Source organism: Colossoma macropomum, unplaced genomic scaffold, assembly GCF_904425465.1.
Source record: "Colossoma macropomum unplaced genomic scaffold, Colossoma_macropomum, whole genome shotgun sequence".
NCBI lineage: Eukaryota > Metazoa > Chordata > Actinopteri > Characiformes > Serrasalmidae > Colossoma > Colossoma macropomum.
In genome coordinates, this window is record NW_023494793.1 from 42,134,088 (window position 1) to 42,148,471 (window position 14,384).

The 14,384-nt window shown below is 38.7% G+C and overlaps 1 protein-coding gene across 2 annotated transcripts in view; it reads right to left on the reverse strand.

Moving 5' to 3' along the window:
- The window catches only part of stap2b (signal transducing adaptor family member 2b), a 30,384-nt gene extending 17,630 nt beyond the window's left edge, over positions 1–12,754 (reverse strand). For both annotated transcript variants that reach the window (XM_036579598.1, XM_036579597.1), the window contains exons 1-4: positions 12,452–12,754; positions 3,820–3,891; positions 2,769–2,888; positions 1,609–1,665 (exon numbers count right to left, since the gene is read on the reverse strand). In XM_036579598.1, coding sequence (XP_036435491.1) covers positions 1,609–1,665; positions 2,769–2,888; positions 3,820–3,891; positions 12,452–12,544 — 342 coding nt within the window. In that variant the 5' untranslated portion in view covers positions 12,545–12,754. The remainder of the gene's footprint in view (positions 1–1,608; positions 1,666–2,768; positions 2,889–3,819; positions 3,892–12,451) is intronic.
- Between the last annotated feature and the right edge of the window lie 1,630 nt (positions 12,755–14,384).

A 14,384-nucleotide genomic window follows, 5' to 3' on the forward strand; every position in this document is an offset into this window, starting at 1 on the left:
TATTTGGGTGGTGGATCATTCTCAGCACTGCAGTAACTCTGACGTGGTGGTGGTGCTGTGTTAGTGTGTGTTGCGCTGGTACGAGTGGATCAGACACAGCAGTGCTGCTGGAGTTTTTAAACACTGTGTCCACTCACTGTCCACTCTATTAGACGCTCCTACCTTGTCGGTCCACCTTGTAGGTATAAAGTCAGAGACGATAGCTCATCTGCTGCTGCACAGTTTGTGTCGGTCATCCTCTAGTCCTTCATCACTGGTCACAGGACGCTGTTGGCTGGATATTTTTGGTTGGTGGACTATTCTCAGTCCAGCAGTGACACTGAGGTGTTTAAAAACTCCAGCAGCACTGCTGTGTCTGATCCACTCAGACCAGCACAACACACACTACCACACCACCACCACGTCAGTGTTACTGCAGTGCTGAGAATGATCCACCACCCAAATAGTACCTGCTCTGTGAGGGTCCATGGGGGTCCTGACCACTGAAGAACAGGGTAAAAGAGGGCTAACAAAGTATGCAGAACTGTAGAACTACAAAGTGCACCTCTATAGTAAGTGGAGCTGATAAAATGGACAATGAGCGTAGAAACAAGGAGGTGGTCATAATGTTATGCCTGATCGATGCCTGGTTCTTCAAGGGTTCTTTAATAAAGAAAATGGTTCTATCTAGAACCATGAACACTCAACACACCCTTTGCGTGATTAAATGTTTCTTTGCATTGTGAAAGAGTTCTTCAGACTGATGGAGAATGTGCTGTAGATGGTTCTACATAGCACTAAAAAGGGTTCTGCTGTTGTTACGACGTCAAGGTTGTAACAATAAAAGAACCCTTTTTGGTGCTATACAGAAGCCTTTAAAAAAGGTGTGATACAGAAACATCTACAGCACATTTACATAAAGTAAAAGCCAGTAAATCATATAATGATGACGGCAAAGCTAAACCACAGGAATCCTTTAGTTCTGCAGTAATTTATGTTACGGTATTCATGTCCTGCTACAGGACAGACAGTGTGCAGAAGCAGGTGATGAAAGCAGATACACAGGCGTAAATTAAAGGTTCATTCATGAGTGAGTCAGTAGGGATGAGATGAACTCAAGACACCTGAGGCACTGTGAAATTCCCAATACGGTAAGTGTTGAGTCAGCTGACTTGCGCAGCTGGAATGTGTTACTGACACCTAGACTTTGATACCAATTCCAGAACAACACTTTTCTCAATACTTCCTCTTAAACGCAACAAAATGATAAACATAAAAACATTACACTTCTGTGTTGACAGTAAAAACATTTTCAAAAAAGAAAATTACAATGACTCAATTTATATTAATCTTCATTTTCTTTTCTTTTTTTAAGCTTTTTGTAACTCAACTGGGTAAAAAAATCTATCCCACACACCATCAGACAGACGGCTCATTCTAATAACATGCACCCACAATGTAATTCTAACATTCAATCAGCTGTCCAGACTGATCACTTTGGTTCTGAACTATCAGAAGAATGCTGGTGAGACTCTCTCTGAAGGGAAACTCAATCACTGTGACAGGAAAACAGCAGAAAGCACCCATGACGTCAAGAACCAGGAACCTGATTCAGAAATCCTGACTAACCTCAACCACAGAGAAGATGAAGCCCTTCCACAGCTCTCGCGCTTCAAGACTCGGAGCCTGGAGGAAAACAAGAGTTATGATTATGAGGGTTAAATAAAATAATCATTTTTCATAACCATGTTTCAGAGTTCTGCATAGAATGTAAGAATACTGTGAATTATTCAGAACTACTAGGAGAAATTCACTAACTAGGAAGTATTCCATATTTACTATGAATGATTGAGTAACTACTATGAATTATTTAGCATTTACTACAAATTATTCAGTATCTACTATGAATTTTTCAGCATCTACTATGAATTATTCAGTATCTACTATGAATTATTTAGTATTTACTATGATTCATTCAGTATCTACTCTGAACTATCCAGGAGCTACTATGAATTATTCAGTATCTACTACACATTATTGAGTATCTACTATGAGTTATTCAGTATCTACTCTGTATTATTCAGTATCTACTATGAATTATTTTGTATCTACTATGAAATATTCAGTATCTACTCTGTATTATTCAGTATCTACTATGAATTATTTTGTATCTACTATGAATTACTGAGTATCTACTATGAATTATTGAGTATCTACTATGAGTTATTCAGTATCTACTATGTATTATTCAGTATCTACTATGAATTATTGAGTATCTACTATGAATTATTCAGTATCCACTATGAATTATTCACCCTTAGTGTTGTATATTAAGATAAACTAGTGACTGTGCTCACCACTGTCCATCTGAAACATTAAGTAACAATAAAAATTAATGTGTTAGCGCATTAATAAAGTGTATTGTTAGTATTATCGACCTTATGCAGTGAAAAATACACTGTAAAAACAAATTTGTTGTTCTGTCTGATTTTAAAAATAGTTAGTCTAGCAGCGATCTTTAACATTTTGAGCTTGTTAAACCTCTAAGAGTAATTTAACAGAACCGTAATCCACGTGTTACATTCTGTTAATGTATAATTCAGCACAAAAACTTAAAACGTTCAATAAAATCTGGATTATAAACATTTAAATGTTATTTTTACAGTGCTCTCTGAAGTCACACTTATACTTCAGTAAACTGTACTATAGATAATACAGGTTACATTACACTGCACTGTAAATAGAGCAGATGATGATTAACGATAGTATACTAAAACGTTAGTACTCACAGTGAGATGAAAATCTCTGCCTTTTAAGTGCAGCTGGAGTCTTCCTGCCTCCAGGCTACGGTCTTGACTGGAGTCATCGATCAGAGAGACAAAGTCAGACAGATCCAGCTTCTCCACATACTGCTCTCAGAAACAGACACAGAGATACAGGTACGATTAACTGCATATTCACACACATGCAGACACTTGCACACACAGTGCTGTGGAAAAGTCAGAGACTAGGAATCTGCCTATCCACTTGCATAAAGAAGGAGAAATTCAAAAGAAAATAAATGAAAAAAACAGGAGTTTCCAAAACTGGAGCTCAAAATCTGATTAAAAGCTACAGAGAAAATGGGGCTCCTAACAACCACCTGGAAGACCTGGTAGACCCCAAAACTGCCCCCATCAGATAAGCAGCACTTAAAGCTTTCATCTCTGAGAGAGAGGAGAAAATCAAGCTGCTTCAGATCTGAAAACATCCACAGGTGTTTCTGTCCATCCTTCCACTGTGAGAAGACGACTCAGCGCTGTGGGTCTGAAAGGATGTGTAGCTGTCAAGAAGAACCTCACTGAGAAAAGGAGACGGACACATCAAACAAAGAAGCTGGACGATGGACTGACCACCCCAGAGTCCAGACCTCAACACCACTGAATGAGTTTGATTACTTCAGAAAATGATCAACCAGCTTCTAAGACTGAACTTTGGAGGTGTGTCTGCAGATTCTTTGAGGAGCTGAAAGTGAGTCTCCTGAAAAGAATGGAAGCTGGAATAAAGGGACAGAGTGACTCACTGAACACTCAAACAGGTGATTAGATTTAGTTGTTTACTGCTTTTTTCCTCTTATACTGGAAAATGAATAACTTGTAACTAATGACTGATATGGAAGGGGGTCTCTGACTTTTGCACAATACTGTAACATGCACACACACACACACACACACACACACTCACACACACACACAGATTCAATGAATTGCATGTACAAGAACTAACAGAAGACAAGAGCTCTCAGCTTTAACAGCAGCATTAATACACATACAACTCCTCACAAACAGCTCTCAGACTCACATCGCTGTCTTTGCTGCTGTTGAAGAAGAAGAGTGAATTCCCGCACAGGGAGGTCCAAAGCTTCTGTGCTGTCTGTAAAAAACAATAAAAATAAATAAATAAATAAATAAAATAACTGGTAACCAAAGTACATCGTCATGTAATTAAAGGGGGTTTAAGCTTGTTTGACACAGTTGTTTAAATTCAGTACACTGACAAATACGCTGCACTGAGTTTACTTGATTCAAATGTGTTCATTTTTACTTACATCAACACAATTAAGGCCAAGAAGGCCAAGAGTACATAAACTGAAAGAAACAATTCTGTTGATTTATTTTCTTTATGTGAAAATGAAGTAACCAATTAAAACGAAGAACATTTAATGCATTATGATTTTTTATTTGTTGTAAGATTTGTGTATCAGTCAGATAGAACTAGACTGCATACAACTGACCTGTGATTAAACCAGCGACATTAATAAGTACATGAATAAATGAATACTTTGAAATTGAAATATATATATATATATAATATCGCTGTTGTCGGAACAAAACCTTGTATCTCCAAAATAGTAACTTTACAGGAGAAGGAAAAAACATACTTTCCTTTTAATGTAAGTCAACCAGAATGTTTTGGGCCGTTCATTCTGGGCCGTTTCTTTTGGTCCATTCATCATCAAATATCGAGACAATGTAAAGGACAGCATTTTCAAATTATCTCCAAAACTGAAAAACGTCAAAAATGGAGATACGTGGTTTTATTTCGAGAGCAGCTATATATATATATATATATGTGTGTGTGTGTGTGTACATATATATTTTCAGTTTTTGACAGTGTGAAAGTACCTGTTAAATGATAATGATAAACGGACCATAAGTTAAGTCCCAAAACAACGTAGAAAAACATCTGGTTCCATTGACTTACATTAAAAGTACAGTATGTTTTCTCCTTCTCCTGTAAAGTTACCATTTTGGAGATACAAGGCTTTGTTCTGACAGCAGCAACATATATATATATATATATATATATATATATATATATACACATATATAGTTGCCATTTTGGAGAAACTTTTTTTTTCAGACAGCAATGACATAGGCACAAGTTATTTGTCTGTAGAACAAATGGAATACAAAGGAAAAAGGACTTCATCACTAGCAATGTTTGTTTTATCTCTAAAAACAGCCCCAGGTTGCTGTTCTTCACAGATTATTTGATTTTTAATGAGATAAAATTCAGTATCTGACTTCTGACGATAGTGAACCAGAATCTATTTTAGTAAAACAATGGAAAAATTGATAAAAATAGTTACTAAATTTCCTTGTTTTCAGTTTTGGGTTAATGTGTGACAGCCTCCAACAGCAGCTGCTGGCAGGTGAAGTAGTTGAGCAGGTTTGAGGAATGGAAAGAATGAGAATGAAAAAAGCTTTCTTGGTTTTCCACCTGGCAGCGTGCCAGAGTCACGGCTTTGCTCTTTTGAATTTTTCCGTAAAATCTCCATCGCCTGCTGTCGCAAGTATCACACAGGAGAAACTGCCAAAGTGCTCCCCAGACCACACAAACACACTGTAATGGAGTGTGGCTTTGGGCCATGTCAGCAACCACAGATTGGGAACCTGTTAACCCCTAAAAAAGGACCAAAGGCTGCCAGTGAGCCCAGTCTTTCATTACTCACTGCAACAGCTTAAGAATGACTCAGGTTGTTTGCACTGTAGTCCAAGTAATTACAGAGAAATAAGCATTAGGACGAAATCAGTCTGGGATGTTTAAGCTTACATGAACTCCAAAAACCACAAGTGTCAAACAGAGGAAACCGTTTTGCTTCCTTGTCAGAATTAGCAATAAAACAGCACTGAAAGGCAAAGAGAACTAATACAATGGATTAAGTCTGAATGTAAAAAAACGGGAGAAAAAAATTAAGAAAAATATAAAAATCTAACTTGTGAGAGAGACACAGTTCCAATAACTAGCTTGGTTTGCTTGCTTGTACTCATAATGTTAAACAGTGTGACAGACACTGTCAAACACAGGTCAGAATGTCAAACACAAGGCCCGTGGGTCAGATCAGGCCCGCCACACAATCCTAACCGGCCCACAAAAGTATTTTCATTTACTATTAATATTAGCCCGTTTCACAGTGTGCTGCACTACAGTCCCCAGCATGCACTGCAACGTAATGTGCGCTCTGACTCTACTACCCCAACAACAGTCTATGGGACAGCGGTTACACCTCGTTCTCCACAATTCTCCACAATTCCACACCAGTCATATCACCAAACACACTAACTACATTTCAGCTGCAGTTCAACCAACATAAACACTCAACGTCAGCTCAGCAGCTCAGAAACTGAGCCCAAGTCTTAATGAACCTGCAGCAAAGAAAGGATGCCAGGAGTCTAGATCAAGCAAATAGGTTACTTTTATAAGACCGAGCACCTGGGGACATTTAAATTCTGAATATTTCAAGTGTTCATGTAATATTTTAAGGTCTACTACAAGTGTCTGTATTTTACTGTTGATGTTTAGTAAAGTAAAAATCTTCTTACTTGCTGAAAATGAAATCAGAACATATTTGATAATATTTGACCTTCTAAAAACACCAAAACCATGAAAACTGTGTATTTATAACCTTAATGTTTGTGTGGTGTTGATGTGTTTGTTACTCGGTGGTCTGAGTAACATTATTGTTCTCTTAAATCAATACAGCCATAACAATTTATGTAAAAATACCAGATGTTTAAAATATCACGAGTGTCCAGTGCAGGGTTCTCCTTTAGCAGCTGTAGCCAGTCAGCAGCCTGTCCATGTTGTCCACACGCACACACACACACACACATATACAAACACACACACACACTAACAGCAGCCCATGTAGGAGGAGAACAGAGTGAAGGACACAGCACCTCCACACTTTTACTCCCCGCAGGTTCACCCAACACCACATGTGTAGTATAAATGTGTGAGGGGTGAACAGAGTGAAGACACTGAAAATGGGTTATTTTATATGTTCTTCACAGAAAATGAGCAAAGACCAAGAATCTGAGGTTGAAATAATAATAAATCACATCATTTCTTCTTTTGGTAAACATTGAAAATGAGTCCCACAGACCCCAACAAGGGTTTATACCTTCGTAAACATCTGGAGATAATGTGTAGGTACGTGAATGTGCCCGTATCTATGCTCTACTTTGCGTTCTCTTTTATCTCCTCCCCTCAACCGATGTATCGTCTTACAATTCTCTTAAAAGAATGTTTTAAGGCATTTTATATGGAAATGAATGAACAATAAAAATCTCAGACATCCGACTCTTCTAATCACTCAGCTATGTAAAGCAGTGTGTGTGTGTGTGTGTGTGTGTGTGTGTGTGTGTGTGTGTGTGTGTGTGTGTGGAGGGGGCGGGGGAAGCTGTTAAACCAGTTCTTGTTGATGTCACTGCTCTGGAAAGCAAAGTCCAGAGCCTTCGCCCTAAATTGCGACAGATGCTTTTCTCATAACAGTCGCGCGGCACCACTACATTCACAACTTCCTTACGAGCAGTGCGCCTTACTGTAATTACTCATGTTAAACATTGGCCCAGCAAGAATTCACAGGCTGCATGTTCTTTGTGTACTTTTGGGCCTTCAGAGTTGGAGTGATATACTGGAGGAACCTTCATGGTGACCTACAGCGCAATATAGATAAGTTCAGTGAATCATTCACAAGATCGTTCATCATAGACTACAAGCTGCAGGTTATCAGAACATTTTGTGGCAATCAGTGAGTGCGTATACATGCACTCAATAATCCGATCATAATCAGATTTCTGCAGTTATCCGATTATTCAGATGGTCATGTAAACACTCCAATCTAGAAATCCGATTAAGAAATACGATAAAGAGGCTGGATTTTAGCTCAGTAATCAGATTTCTCAGTGCACGTAAACTCTTACTCTGATTTCTTTCGGATTTCTGTCTGCGCATGCACGAGATCGGACGGTGGATGTCACGAGACGCAGCAACACTTGGAGCGGCGCTGCAACCAAACACGAAATAAAGGTTGTGAATATTCATCATCTTCTAGATGATGTTTGTTCATATTTTCAGGTAAAGTGGTGATGTTTAAAAAGAAAACGCGGCATGAAGTTTGAGTTTTACGTTACGTTTACGTCACTTCTTCTGTGAGTTTATTGGCTGCTTGAAAAGCAGAAATCTGATTACTGTCTGACTCATGTAGACCTGGAGTTTCCCCATTAGTAGTTATCGGATTATTAAGTGCATGTAAACACACTCAATAATATGATATCATTTATAAAGAGGCCAAAAACTCAGAAAACTGAATGCTGGCTGACAGCATTATATATATTAATGTCTTAGATGTCAAACAAAATAAAGTTTTATAGCTTCTGTTCTGGAAGTTGAGCTACCTAGAACTCTACGCAGTTTTGGTTTGTGTTTGTTACCTCTGATTTTTAGGGATGTATAGAACGATATCAGAATCATTTCTGTATTGGTAGACAATCGATCGGCATCGGACGAATGTTTAGTCTTCACTGATATTCCAAACTGATGCTGTATTACTGCACTAAATATCTGTACTTTATTCATTTTGTTGCATTTCATCGCTTTTTTCAGGTATTTTTTTCCACACCATTTGAGAACAGCAGCTGCCCTTCACATTGTATGAATTCAATTGCTTGGAATAAAATCTCTTAACATTTACTTACATTGAAAGTAAAGCCCGTTTTTGCTCTCTCCTGTAAACTCAACATTTTGGAGATATTGTAGTTTTTGTAGTTTTTTTGGAGAGTGACGATATGAAACCCTCTAACCAAATAACTTATTTTTCTTTGCAGTGCTAATTCAGGTACATACAGTCCCGATTTCTACATTCTATAAATGGTTATGTATTAGTATCAACATCAACACATGCTGGCGGGCGCAGACTCCCTCTACTCAGTCCTACTACTTAAGAATATATCATTGTTTTCCAAGTATTTACTGAACTATTACAGCCTTGAGATGTAGCTAATCTGAGAATGTAAGCTTTGACTTTGGTTTATTGACTTTATTAATGCTAACAAATATGTGACACCACCAATACTGAATTTCAGTAGCGTCCAGCTCTACAGTGGCCCTTTGGATATTCCTGATACACAGCCATTACAGTGAATGGTGTCCAGTACATATTGCTAAAGAGCACTGGTGGGAAGTGCCTGGTCACTTTCTAGTAATCTGTGGTGGAACCGGCCCAGCAGAGAAACTCCTGCATTTCTGCCGGTGTGTCACCTGGACTAGTCTAATCTAATCTACCTGTTTGTTTCTCAAAGTTCAACCGAAGTGTTCATGCAGGTCACACCCAGTTTGGTTTCCAGTCCAGCGGATGATAAAACTCCTCGTCTATAATTTCCTGGCCTCTTCCTTCTGTGATGCATTATGCAAACAGAAATGCTGCTCTCGAAGGGGCTCAACATTTTTGGTGACTATACAGAAACAATATGATGCTTTGTCAATCATTATTTTCAGTCAACTGTGTTGATGTAACATATTTTATTCGAATGTTACCGACTGACTTATTTGATTCATGTAAATCTTGTCATTGTTCAAGATGTAATGAGCAGCATAGCTCAACTACAGTCACTCATAATCTGCTCTAAAACATATCGAACCTGTTGACTCACTCAGCTAAAGCACAACTGATATACTGGTTGACTGATTATATCAGCCGATATTGAAGGCTTTCAGTTTTATTGGTATTGGCCACTGGGAGACCCAATAAGGTCACCTCCTTTGTATCTACATACATAATACAAGCTGAACTATTAACATCTAGAATAAGAATAAAAATGTTATAATTATGAAGAGAACTACAGACGGCACTGATTCGATACAAATATTGGACGTTACTCCAGGTTTCAACATCAATATCGGTATCGGATGAGAAAATGTGGTACTGTGCTATCTCAAATCAGAAAAAATCGTAATTAAAAGAAACTATTATTATATCATTTAAATGGATCTTACATCTCTTATTGTATTGGATTGGGAGGGGCTGAATAGACCTGAACAGAATGCCATAGGCTGAATAGACAGACATAACATTTACATGTCGCTGTTGTTGGAAGAACCTCGTATCTCCAAAATGGCAACTTTACAGGAGAAGGAAAAAACATACTGTACTTTTAATGTAAGTCAATGGAACCAGACGTTTTTCCAAGTCATTTTGGGCCATTTCTTTTGGTCCATTCATCATGAAATTTACACACAATTTAAAGAGCAACAGGTATTTTCAAATTATGTCAAAAACTGAAAAATGACAAAAATGGAGATACGAGGTTTTGTTCTGACAGCAGTGAGATATAGTTTTCCATGAAATGGACCCTTTAAGAGTTTCTGCTGTTTATTAAGTTTTAATAACGTGACCTTTGAGAACAGTCATATTCAACACAGCGGAGAACTGAGAGTCATAACACTGTTTAACTAACAAAGTATCAGCTGATATTATTAGTTATCAGAATTTTTAGCCCTATAAAATCGATATCAGCCCCAAAAACATATCGGTCAGGCCCCATTCAGCTTCAGTTGGACTCACAGAAGGCCAGTATTACAGACAAGGTCTATAAACCTGTACAGTTTACTGACCCACACTGACGCCGATGGGACTTTGGTCACTTATTAGTATCTATGAAAATCTACACTCTTAAAAATGATGGTTCTTCAAGGGTTCTGTAGTAAAGACAATGCTTCTATATAAACCACAAATACTCAAAGAAACCTTTGCATGACTAAACGGTTCTTTGCATTGTTAAACTGTTCTTCAGATTGATGGAGAATGAGTTGTGTATGGTTCTATAGAGCACCTTTAGAAGAACATTTTTTGGTGCTATGCAGAACTCTATTTGGTACCTTTTTGGTACTCTATATAGTACAGAAAAGGTACTTTATAGAACCATATACCACACATTCTCAATCTGAAGAACAAGTTCACCATGAAAAGAACCATTTAAGCATGCAATGGGTTCTTTGAGTGTTCATGGTTCTGTATAGCGCCATTGTCTTTACTAAAGAACCCTTGAAGAACCATCTTTTTTAAGTGTGTAGAGTAAGTGTGGTTTCCCAACTAAGAGAAGAGGAGGGCAAAGTGAAAGCCAGTAAATCATACAATGATGTCAAGCCTGTAACAACAGAAGAACCTTTCTGGTGCTGTATAGAACCCTTTTCAAAAAGGTTCTATATAAAACCACATAAAACACACTCTCCATCAATCTGAAGAACACTTTAACAATGCAAAGAACCTTTTAATCATGCAAAGGGTTCTTTGAGTGTTCATGGTTCTTTATAGAACCTTTTTCCTTACTAGAAAAAGGAATATTGTTTTGAAAAGGGTTCTTCTCTCAAGCCTGATGTCGTAACAATAGTATAACACCTTTTGGTGCTATGTTGAACCCTTTTCAAAACAATATTCCTTTGAAGAACCGTCTCTTTTAAGAGTGCAGAACGTTTTTGAAAAGGGTTCTATTTACCATCAAAAAAGGTTCTTTTTACAAGCTGGACATTGTAACAACAGAACCATACACAGCACATTCTCCATCAATCTGAAGAACCACTTCATGATGCAAAGAACCCTTTAATCATGCAAAGGGTTCTTTGAATGTTCGTGGTTCTTTATGAAACAGTATTCCTTTGAAGAACCGTCTCTTTTAAGAGTGCAGAACGTTTTTGAAAAGGGTTCTATTTACCATGAAAAAAGGTTCTTCTTACAAGCTGCACATTGTAACGATAGGAGAACCCTTTTTGGTGCTATATCGAACCCTTTTCAAAAACGTTCTATATAGAACCCTACACAGCACATTCTCCATCAATCTGAAGAACCACTTCACGGTGCAAAGAATCTTTTAATCATGCAAAGGGTTCTCTGAGTGTTCATGGTTCTATACAGAACAATATTCCTTTGAAGAACCATCTCTTTTAAGAGTTTAGAACGTTTTTCAAAAGGGTTCTACACAGCAACAAAAAAGGTTCTTCTTACAAGCCTGACATCGTACCTATAGAAGAACTCTTTCTTTGCTACATCGGAAAATTTTCAAAAAGGTTCTATATAGAACCATACACAACACATTCTCCATCAATCTGGAGAACCATTTCATGATGCAAAGAACCCTTTAATCATGCAAAGGGTTCTTTGGGTGTTCATGGTTCAATATAGAACCATTTTCTTTACTAAAGAACGCTTGAACCCTTGTCTTTTTTAAGAGTGTAGAACTTTTTTGAAAAGGGTTCCATGTGGCACCCAAAAGGTTCTTCTTACATACTGGACAATGTAACAACAGGAGAACCCTATATTTCTATATAGAACCACACACAACACATTCTCCATCAATCCGAAGAACGCTTTATTCATGCGAAGGGTTCTTTGAGTGTTCATGGTTCTATATAGCTCCATGTTCTTCGCTAAAGAACCCTTGAAGAACCATATTTTATAAGAATGTATTTGGAACTGAGTAATTTGAACTATTTACATGTGACCAGAGCTGAATAGTGAAGAATAAACAATGACGTGTGTTTGATATGACCGTTAATATTTATTAATATTAATATTAATATTAATACCTACAGTATTAACAGAGCTCTGTTCTGTGAATCAGTGGTTTCAGATCAGAGCGTAACACACACTCACCTTGTCTTTAACCGACCTCTTCTCCAGGAAGCCCTCGTGATAGCAGGTGGGCAGCTGAGATTTTGGGCGTCCGGCTCTCCTGGGGGACGCCATCTGACCTGACCACTGCTCTTCTGTAACTTCACTGCTGAATGTCCAGGAAAACAAACGCTGCGCTGAGCATCACATGCTAACCAGCCTCAGCGCTGCGTGGCTCTGTAGGTTCTGAGCAGCTCTGTGTGGTTCTGTAGGTTCTGTGTGGTTCTGGGTGGAGGAACTCGTCTGTAGCTCCTGCGCGCGTGAGTGTGAGCTGCTCTGCACTGAACTGACTTTTCTTACCGCAGGTGAGTCAGGCGGCGGTGGGCAGTGACGCAAAGCTCTAGTCACGCCCCTCTGGCGTGATGCGATTGGCTGTTGTTTTTACTAGTTTAGAGAATGAACTTCTAGCCAATCCGAGCGCAGGAGGGCGTGGCTTTATGAGACACAGATGGGTAAGAAAAATAGACTTCCTCAAATTGACTGATGATTTTAGTTATTAGAAAACCGGATGTAAACCAAGTGGACAAAATTACACACACACACACACACACACACTGATCAGGCGTAACATTATGACCACCTCCTTGTTTCTACACTCATTGTCCATTTTATCAGCTCCACTTACTATATAGGTGCACTTTGTAGTTCTACAGTTACAGACTGTAGTCCATCTGTTTCTCTGATACTTTGTTAGCCCCCTTTTACCCTGTTCTTCTATGGTCAGGACCCCCATGGACCCTGACAGAGCAGGTACTATTTGGGTGGTGGATCATTCTCAGCACTGCAGTAACACTGACGTGGTGGTGGTGTGTTAGTGTGTGTTGTGCTGGTCTGAGTGGATCAGACACAGCAGTGCTGCTGGAGTTTTTAAACACCTCAGTGTCACTGCTGGACTGAGAATAGTCCACCAACCAAAAACATCCAACCAACAGCGTCCTGTGGGCAGCGTCCTGTGACCACTGATGAAGGACTAGAGGATGACCAACACAAACTGTGCAGCAGCAGATGAGCTATCGTCTCTGACTTTACATCTACAAGGTGGACTGACAAGGTAGGAGTGTCTAATAGAGTGGACAGTGAGTGAACACAGTGTTTAAAAACTCCAGCAGCACTGGATCCAATCACAGCAGTGTTTAACTAACATAATATTGGCTGATGTTTTCAGTTGTATCACATCGGCCAGGCCCTGTTCAGCTACTACCGAATTCAGCGAAGGCTAGTTTACAGATGAGTTCAGACGAGCTGTGGACTAAATGAGCTGGCCATTCACTCATAACAATCCTTTTACTGTAGAGTTAACTGACCACACTGATGCCACAGTGATCTTGGTCACTTATAAGTATCTCATATGCAAATTCAGGCTAATCCTAAAACCTTTCCCGGTGAAAAAAACATAGATGAGCTATATTTTAGTATTCAGTTGAACTGAGTGTAATTTCTCTGCGAAGTTTAGTACACTATTTCTATTTATGTGCACAGGCCACACTCAACTCCTGAGATTTATCACAGAAAGTTATGAGATGGCATGGTTATTAATACACTGCCTACATTATTTTACAATCGCCCATCTCATCTTCCTCTCCCTCACTGGCCAGGCCCTGAAACCACAGAGACAGAAGAACGTGATCAGCCGTCAGTATGGTTAAACATGCTTTCAGGAAGTTTCCCAGATCCCCATGACGAACACGCCTTCAAACACCTCATTCTGCATTAACCCTGGATCACAAACACCACTCCAGTTCATCCCATTTATTTATTTATTTATTTGAAATGTACATATATAAATATTTACATATATTAAGATGTAAACAAAGCCGTTCAGAGTGGTTTGGTGTGAAACGCTCTGTTCTAGAGAAACTTACTGAGTCAGAACTGTTCACAGTGGTGGTGATAGGAACCAGACGTCCACCTCTAA